The following is a 10,019-nucleotide window of genomic DNA, read 5'->3' as shown; positions in this document are numbered from 1 at the left end:
AGAAGCATGTTGACTGCACCGGTCATGGTGTCCAGGTATGCATCATCAACACAAAGTTCATCACGGGGGCACAGAAGGGAATTGGTGAGGTTTTATTCACCAAGGCGCCCCCGGGGGTTACAAGAAATAATGGCCACAAGCTAGCAGAGAGCAGATTTAGACTAGACATTAGGAAGAACTTCACAGTTCGAGTGGCCAAGGTCTGGAATGGGCTCCCAAGGCAGGTGGTGCTCTCCCCTACCCTGGGGGTCTTCAAGAGGAGGTTAGATAGGCATCTAGCTGGGGTCATCTGAACCCAGCACTCTTTCCTGCCTATGCAGGGGGTCGGATTCGATGATCTAGTGAGGTCCCTTTCGACCCTAGTGTCTATGAATCTATGAAAACACCCCTGTCAGGGTCTGGGCAGCAGCATGGAGGCTGGGCTGCAACAGCAGAGTGGCAGGGGCTTCAGACACTGTGGTGAGCCTGGCCACATGGCCGTGCAGCATGGGAGGGCAGACAGGGCCAAGACTAATCTGGGCCAGGCAGCAGTCACCAAGGCAATGAAGAACAGCAAGCAGGTTGGTGACCAGAAACCCAAGATCACTCCCAGGGGGAGGGGGTGGAGTAGCTATCACATGGTGGGCACAGGGTCAGAGAGGGCTGCGCCAGCATGCTGCAGCCTTTTCCAGGCCAGAAAGGCACATGGCAAGGGAGCAGCATGTGGGGCTGGCTTTTAAAAAGTACCCCTTCCCACATGTAGTTTTGGCTAGAGCCTCCAGGTCCCCCAGGCTGCTGCAGGGGGATGGAGCAGGGCCAGAGGAGGCCAGGAGCAGGCTACTGTTATGAGGAGCAAATCTGCTCCCGAATGGCTGCACATGCAAATGCCTACCCAGGGCAGGTTTGCTCCGCAATAAATTACTGTGCAGTAAAACCACATAGCACTAGGGATACATGTAGATGCATGCAGGGATCTCAACCAGGTTGTCACTCAATGTTAGCACTCTTAGGTATGCAAACAACTTCAAATGGGGCACATCTACACATGCAATCAGTGCACGTGAATAAATTCTGGAGCTTGTTGCTCCTGAGTTTTTTGCTCCTGGGTACACTGCTTGAACATGAACCAGGGAGCAATTAACTCCAGAGCAACCAGCTCCAGAGCTTATTTATGTGCAGAACATGGAGCCCAGTCAGAGCAGCCCTGGCTGGCAGGAAGCCCCAGAGGTCAGCCTGCTAGCCCAGGGTGGCTCCCACAGGACTCAGAGTGATGCAGAGGGGCTGGATGGGCATGAGGTGCTTCAGTGTGGGGCTAGCCTGCAGGCAGCCCCCGCACTGAAACACCTCATCCCCCAGCCAGCTGGGTCAGTATCTACATGTGCACTGCTGTACATGAAAAAAATCCCCACCAAGTTAGTACTCTTTACTTATACATGTGCACATGTAGACTGAGATGGTTAATGCAGAGCTAATTAGTCAGCTCTACAGTAAATGTCTTGTGTAGGTGCACCCATGAATCATAAGATAAACCCAGAGACTTTGAATAGGAATCCATAGTGCTAAAAAAGCATTCTGACCTGTTGTGGTTTTTCTGAGTTCTGAAGAATTGATCAATTATTTTTCTGTAGTCCAAAAATGAGGAGCTAGCATTTTCAGAGAGGTGCCTTGAGTCAAGAAAGGTTGAGAAGCACTTACATAGAGGATGGGAAGCACTGACATAGCTGAATAATCATGAAAGTGAATATTGCCATAGATATAAAAAGTAAATTTAACCATTTAAAATATCTCCAGCCACTCAAGTGAGTAACTGCTCACTAATTTAAATGAGATTCCTTAGAGAAAATGTTTGATGTTATTTTTTATTGTAGTTGTACCCAGTCCCTTTAATAAATAATGTGTCTCTCTCTCTATATTTTATTTGATGTATCCTTGATACTTTTCTAAATATATTTCAACTCTCATTCCCTGTTCTCTCAGTTTTCTTACTTCTATAGGTATAGCAAGTTATTCTTAGCTCTTAATTGAACCCTTCCCATGGCTATATTTATATATCTGTTGTCTTCTTTTATTATTGATCTTTTTCATGCTTCCATTCATATTTTGGCTCAAGTATTTTTGTTGTATGATGGATTTTGTTTAAAACACCATGGTTATTTAAGCATCAGGATTAAATTGTTGGTTTCACTTTTGTCATCATATAGACTAAAATAAGGTATCGATCTAATCATTAAGATAACAATTTCCATTTTTTAATATTTATCCTCTTTGTTAAAATTGGATTTTCTCTGTGCATTCTCAGTCCTTTTCCAGCCATTGTAGTCCCACTTTCTCATGAAGCCAATTAGAGCAATCTAAGCCTAAATGCTGGACTTCACAATAGCAGCTAAAATAACCCCAACCTTTTCAGTGGTTAAACTTGATTAGTAGTTGCTAATTAGTTATGATCAAAGTTCACAGCATAAGTAGGATATGTAGTTGGCATTATATACTCACACCTCCTGTGCTCCCCATACTGGAGGTATCTGAGTGTCTCATACATTTATTAAAGTGTACCTCACAACAGCTACATGTGGTAGGAAGTACTAATTTACATTCACCTGCTGATTCAGTGCTTTGTTTATGGTCATAAAGAAATTAGAAATATTGTAAGTAAGCCAGAAAATGTATGCAGACTCCTGACTCCCAGCCTAGTACCTTGAGCAGCAGACCGGTCTTCTGAACAAAAAAGTGCACATAGAAAGTACTGATGACAACAGGATTACTCTAACAGCCTGGTGATACTGGGTAAGGGGAATGTGCTTGAGTCATGTGATGTCCAACTTCTATTTGCATGGAGGCATCAGGTCATGTGCAAGCTCAGCTAATTGCTATTCCTACCCTCAAGTGCTGCTGTGAACCACTACTAATGAGTTTCTCCTTCCAAGAGGATTATGGGTTACTTTGTAATAGCTTAGAACTATTCTTTCACCTTCATGTAACTGCTTCTTAAATAATTCCCTTTTAATATATGCACTTGTATGCCATCAACATGCTTTATAACTGTTTGGTATTTATGCACAATAATTTTTGAGTTTTTAGGATTTTAGGTTGCATCAAATTATCTAGTAGGCGCTAGTCCATAAATTTTGTCAGGTAGTGTCCAAGCAAATAGTCTTCTAGTACTTGAAGATTTTGTCTTCTGTCTTAGCCCTTCACATTCAAGCTGTCAAGAAACACCCACGCCATTCATCACGAAGGCTGTCAGAACTGACACCAGAATCCACAGCAGCAGCAGAAGTGGACATAGTTAAATTGGGATGAAATGTCTCTGTTTTCACCTTCACAAATGTCAATTGTCCTACATATTCAGTATTCAACACTAGCAAAAAGATAGCTTATATGTTTGACTGCCATTACAATTAAAATTCTGGTTCTTGGGTGCCATACAAAGGAATTTCCCAACTGTCCCCTGTGCATGCTACTAACCATTTAATTAAGCTTCAATCATAACAAAGCTGGCCAGCTTGCCTTGGGACATCTTTCTAGGTATACTGTATGATAGCCTTGATTTTCAACTGTTGAAGGAGGAAGAGGGAAAAGAAGCAAAATTGATAGAGTTGCAAGTAAAGAGTAAAGCTCTTGACAAGTTTTGCTTGTACTGTAACAGGCTATATAATATTTGGGTACTATTTCTTTTGAATACTTTTTAAGTTATAAAGCATCGGTGACATCTTAATACCTTTATCAATAGGGAGGGAGGCAAAGATGCTTCAAGATGCTTTCATACTGATCTTTCTGCCAGGATTAAATTACAGGAGACAGTATCTCTTGGCTTCAGTGCGCTCAAATTTTTCCTACATGACTGGGAGGGCATGTCTATACTATACTGCCTCTGTGAAACCATGCTTAGCTTCAATACTTTTGCTTCATGTTTATATGCCCCCAAAAAACCACCTAGCCACAGTTTGGACAGTGTGGAGAATGGCCAAAACTGAGAGCAGTGCTTGGATGCATTGATAAGGGGCTAAAGGACTTTTTCTCCCTTGGTAGATAGCTTGTGTGGAGTAAATATGCCAGTTCATATTTTTACCGCAGCTCTTCCTAGCTTTGCCCAACCCAGTGTAGACATGCCCTACATAACTGCTGAGCTATCTAGCTAAAGTATTAGCATTCTCTGAGGATCTTGCATAATTGTACTGAAGGAAAAGATGAAGTGCCTGGCATCCAAGAATAGCAGAGAAGCTTTAGGATGCTGTTATAGCCAAGATGATCCAGGAAAATAATGTAACTAAAGTGGAGGAGTGACCAGTATAGCAAACCCAGGCACTGCCTTTCTTGGGGAGGGGGGGTTCCAAAAAAACAGCCACTGCCACTGGTAATGTGGCAGTCAGCAACGCCCTGTGAGCTTCTGCTGCCCTGCTGCTGTGTTATGTCTCTGGTCCAAGAAATATATGAGAAGTGACGGGTTTTTTGGTAATACTTTTCATTCAACCAAGCTTCCAGCAGAAATAAAACTTTTATTCACTTGTTGAGAACTTATTGCCACATGTAGCTATACAAGATCTTTCCTACAATTACACTTATAAAACAGAGTCAGTTTCAGAGGTTAGCGGTAGTTATCTTTTATTTCTACTCCATCATTTTTTATTTATTAAAATGGTACTGTCCACAATGTTCAAATCTCTTTAATGATACATCAGTCGAAAGTTAGATTATGCCTCAGCAGCGACTGTAAATTGGGAATTGGGAATTTTACTATTGACTTTAGTGGGATCAGGGCTTAATTTCAGGTATTCAAATACTCTGCTAACAAAGAAGGCCTGAAGTACATACTCAAGTGCTTTACAGTCTTAAGGCTAGCCACAGCGTGTTTTAAACCTCAGTTAATATCATTTAGACTGGTGTCTAATACAAAATAAAGAAATTCTTAGCTTTTAATTCTTTAGCTACTAAATTTTATTGAAGCTGAAAATAGATGAATAATATAAGCTTTTGCACAACACAAAAATGCTTACTTGAACATAATCATTAGGAAAAAGTAAAATACAGTAAAAGCTCTGTTAACCGGCATCCATGGGGAATTTGGGGGGGGTGCTGGTTAATCTAATATGCTGGTTAGCTGAGAGTTATACTTATAGTTTTTTTTCAAGAAAGAAACTAAGCCTTCATTTTAACTGTGATATAACTACTTTTAATATAACATTTTAATATAACATAATTATAACTTTTAATATAACATTTTAACTATGATGTAACAACTTTTAATATTTAACTATTTTAACTTTAAATATTTTAACTATGATATAAGAAATAATAAAGTAAATAGTATACTGTACTATTACTGCCCCTCAGCTGCTTCTGAAGGCACCTTGGGATCAGAGGTTGCCTCAGAACGTGGCTCTGCTTCAGAGTGTGGCTCTTCTTGAGGATTATCAACATCAATGCTAATATCTGATCCTTGACACAAGATGCCTGGCTCCGTGACACAAGCTGCAGAAGCTCTTTGAAGCAACCTGCAGATGTCTGCCTGCCTGCAAGTCACTTGCTTTTTTTCAGGAAATTCTTGTGAACAACATGAAGTTGCATCACTTCCTGATCAGAGTAAGAAGACTGCTGCTCAACAGATTTCAAGAATGTTTCCAGACATCGTGCAGCAGTAGCCCAAGCCACTTTAATTTCTTCACTGTGGTCTTCTTCTTAGTCTCGTTTAGGTGCAGTAGATCTGTCAGGATGCACAACCTTTTCTACAATTTCAGCATCAGTAAGGGTTTGTGCAACATCAAGGTCTTGATCAATGTTCACCCACTCTTCAAATTAAGTATCTTTGAGCTTAGTGAGTGGGTTAGTGGAGTCAACATTTTGAAGAACATCAAGAATCTCTTTTAATGATTCTTTTTTCTGTCTCACATTGACACCTGCAAATTCTTCTTCATCAGACGATCCCTCTCCAAACGTCACTGCTGCCCACAATTTTCTCCAAGCCTTCCTTAAAGTTGTACTCTTCACAGCACACCAGGCATTGAAAATGGCATCCTTAATGGTGTACTGTGACTGAAATTCTTGGAGACTGCCTTCATAGTTGAGAAGATTCCTCATAAAATCTCTTCTGTAGATGGATTTCAGGTTTTCAATAATGCCCTGATCCATAGGCTGTATGAGTGAGGTGACAATTGCAGGCAGGAAGATGGTAAAAATATTTCCAGACACTAACTCTGCTTCAGGAGGGTGAGCTTGACAGTTATGTAAAATCAGAATAACTTTTGTGTCTTCTGGCTTTTCAAGTTTCTTCAGATGCTCTTTCACTGCTGGTACAAAGACATGGTGAAACGAGTGCAAAAATATTTCCTTGTCCATCCATGCATTAGGTTGTGCTTTGTACTCAACAGGTAGATGAATGACACCCTTGAATGCTCTTGGTCGCCTGAATTTTCCCACCACTAGCAACTTGAATCTGTGTGTGCCCACTGTATTTGCACACATAAGCACAGTCAGGCGGTCCTTGCTCTGCTTAAAACCAGCTGCACCAACCTCATCTGCACCAGCCAGGGTAGAAGTTGGCAAACAACAGCAAAAAGGGCCAGTTTCATCAGCATTGTAAATCTGCTCTGGGATTATGCCATGCTTCACAACCAATTCCTGGAAAAATCCACAATATTTTTCAGCAGCCTCATGATCAGCAGATTTTTTTTTCCTCCAGGCACATCAAGCCTTCTGATACCATGGCAAAATTTGAAGCAAGACAACCATCCATCTGAAAAAACGCAGGTCATTCCCATTTGTTGATAGAAGTCTGTTGCTTTTTTGATCAGCATTGGGCCAGAAAATGGAGCTCCCTCCAAACATTTTAAGGCAAACCATTCATACAATATCTTGTTGTTGCCCTGTGGGATCAGGCCAACTCTCAGGATCTCAATATTGCGCTGTTAGACAGGAGGGTGTGACACAATTACACATATACAAACACACAAATCAATTAGGTGCATACACACACACACACACACACACACACACACTACAAACTCAGGCACATACACATCCAAACCAGACTAGGCACATGCATACATATCATCAATTCAAGCACATACACTATACACCCCAAAAGTTAGACAAAAATCAGTTGTCCATACCCACACACTCAGTACACATACACAGATCACTAATTTGTATATCATGCACACAATGACATATATATATACACACACTCACCAGTTCACACACATACAACCCACCTACACATACACACAGGTAAGTTCCTAACTTGGATAGTACAGTGTGTATGTGTGTGCTTGGGGTACCTGGGATACTTGGGGGGAAGTTTCAAGTGAGAGAGAGAGAGAGAATATTAAAGCATAGGGAGTGAAAGTTGCCAGAACCAGGATTAGAACCAGTGGACTAGAGAGAAGCTGGCTGAGGAACTGAGGCTTGGGTTTACTTACAATCAAGTGGTCCTAGGGTTACTCAAGGTCACTGGTGCAAGGGAAAGAAAAAAAAAAGCCTCGTGACAAGGAGGAGACAGCCAGAAAAGAGAGACAGACAGAAACCTGGGAGCTTGGGGCTGAAAGCTGAGGCAGACAGCTGAGTTATTGGGGGGGAGGAGGGGGCAGATAAGTGGTGGCAAGGAGGAGATGGCCAGGAAAGAAACTGAGGCAGAAACCTGTTGTTCCATGGAAAAGGAAAAGGCAGTGGGGATAAGACAGTGGCAAAGAAACAGGGGTTTGGAGGCAGAGAGGAGCTCAGGACAGATGTTGGAGGTGGCAGTGAGCCAGAAGCAGGAGAAGGAGCAATGAGACAGAAGTTAGAGGGGCGAGGAGCAGAGATTGGAGCAGGGCCAAACCATAATAAAGCAAAACCCAACTTAGGGGTCCAAATAATAGTTTTATTAAACAAACAATACACTACACAGCCCCATGAAGTTATTGGTTCTCTCTCTCTCTCTCTCTCTCTCTCTCTCTCACACACACACACACACACACACACACACACACACACACACACGAGTACTCACAATGGCAGCAGGAGCAAGAGACTCAGTGGAAGGGTTGGAGTCCAGGTGGGGAAGAGAAGCAGAGTCCAAGTCCTTGGTTGAAGAGGGGGTGGGGGTGATAGTTACCTAGCCAGGCTGGAAAGGGGTCTTTGTCCAGTAGGTGTTGTCCAGAGGGGGGGGGTCGCTGGCAGGGCCTCTGGGTGGATAGGTGGCATGGCATGGTGCTAGTCCAGATGCAGAGGGCATCCCAAAGAGTCAGACTTCACTACCCCTTTTATGGGGCAGACTGCCTCTGATCTCCTATGGGGAGGGCCTGTCCAGGCAATGCCAGTCCTGTCCCAGAGGGCTCCAGGTGTTCTTGCTAAGCATCTGCAGCCGTGGCACAATGGTGGGTTGCCTCATCTTTTGTTTCTTGAATGCTGAGGGTGATTCCAAGGGCTGGGTCATTGGTCCAGGTATTGGTGTTGATGGTTTGGTCATTCAGAGGGAGCTATTTTTAGACCTACTGCCATTGTCTCTCAAGCACCCTCATTCATTCCCGTTCATTCAGGAACCAAGTTACATAGGAAGGGTAGGTGTGAGTCATAGGTTACACAACCAGGCATGGGGATAAGATGGAGGCTTGACATTACAAGATGGAAACTTGACATGACTTATGCTAACTTACATATATAGCCCTAAAACAGTAATTACACAATATAAAAGGAGTTAAAAACATCAATACGAATATAATAATTATCACTTATAAAACAGTGGATATCTATATCAAAATAGCAGGGCACTTATTAGCAAAGAGGGGAGAGAACAATAAAATTTACTACCTAAAATAAAATGTTAAAACTTATCCTACATCTTAGCTTACTTATACTTACCTATAGGAATAGAGAGGGAGAGAATAAGTCAGAAATGGTTGGGGAAGGAGAGGGAATGCATTTTAAAATAAATAAAAAAAAGAAAAACTGGGGGTTTTGCTACATTTTCTATTTGTTTCAATTTTGGTTTGTGCAGAGTACAGCATTGCTCAATTGCTTTACTTGTCTCAGAATTTGTCATGAACTGGGGTAACTCCACCCTCTGTGCCTTGATGTCATAGATTGTAGATGAGCCAACATTGAATTCCTGCATCAACCTGTTCCCGTTTTCTCCTTTTTCCAGGTACTTAATTATGTCCAATTTCTGTGTCATCATCAAAACAACACACTTTCGCTTCTGTCCTCTGCTTGTTGATGGAGTATTGATAGCCATAGTTGCAGGATGGGTGAAATATTCAGCAATAAAGTCACATCAAAAGCACAAGCTTAATGTGATCACAACGTGATCAAAATGGCGCATGGTGGATGAGACTGCCGCTAGTGACACCACTCGTCAGCATCCCAAATGGCAAGATGGCATCTATGACAGATGCCAGTTAATAGAGAATTCCAGATGGTAAAGAGCCAGATAATGCAGCTTTTACTGTATTTGTGTTATGGACTTCTGCAAAAGTACAATTATCTATATTCCAGTTTTTAGAATATTTGAGCATCAAATAGGAACTAGCCAGTATATAGTTATTGACAATTATATAAAAAGGTGTATGTACTTCAAGGTAAATATCAAGGGAGAGATCCATTCACCACATTTGTGTTATAAAATATTATTTACAAAATAAATGTTGGTATAAGAATATGTGAAAAGTATACTTAATTGCTTATATCATAAGAATGCTTCATAATTTGAATGTAAGTAGGAGAAGAAAATTTCAATTTAACATTAAAATGAGCATAAAGGAACATATGTGCATGATCTCTGTGGGGTGGGGGAAGGAGGAATCAGCCTATCTATTCAGTTTTCAGGCACTGAAACCTTCAGTACACTCATGCAAATGCTGAGAAGAATCATTATAATATGAACAAGTGGAGAATGCTAATGCCTAGCCCTAGAAACTTTGTCTTATACTTTTTAAAAAAATTGATTATAGTCTTCTTGGAAAACCTGGTATATACTTATCAGTAATTTATTCAGGTAGGAAATACCTGACCTTCCTGTTTGTCAGGTAATTAGTAGGTCAGCTTGATTGCTAGAAATAAGAATACTT

General features: G+C 41.5%; 1 protein-coding gene across 1 annotated transcript; it reads right to left on the bottom strand.

Annotated features, from left to right (window-relative positions):
* Nucleotides 1–5,772: 5,772 nt before the first annotated feature.
* LOC102571459 (jerky protein homolog) lies at nucleotides 5,773–9,187 on the bottom strand. The gene is given in 3 exon segments (XM_059724149.1): nucleotides 5,773–6,657; nucleotides 6,660–6,827; nucleotides 8,918–9,187. Coding segments are annotated over 3 exon segments (1,323 nt in total).
* Nucleotides 9,188–10,019: the final 832 nt, after the last annotated feature.

This window comes from Alligator mississippiensis, chromosome 1 (genome assembly GCF_030867095.1).
Source record: "Alligator mississippiensis isolate rAllMis1 chromosome 1, rAllMis1, whole genome shotgun sequence".
Classification (NCBI taxonomy): domain Eukaryota; kingdom Metazoa; phylum Chordata; order Crocodylia; family Alligatoridae; genus Alligator; species Alligator mississippiensis.
Note: the sequence above shows the minus strand (reverse complement) of the source record. Positions and strands in the feature narration are given on the sequence as shown.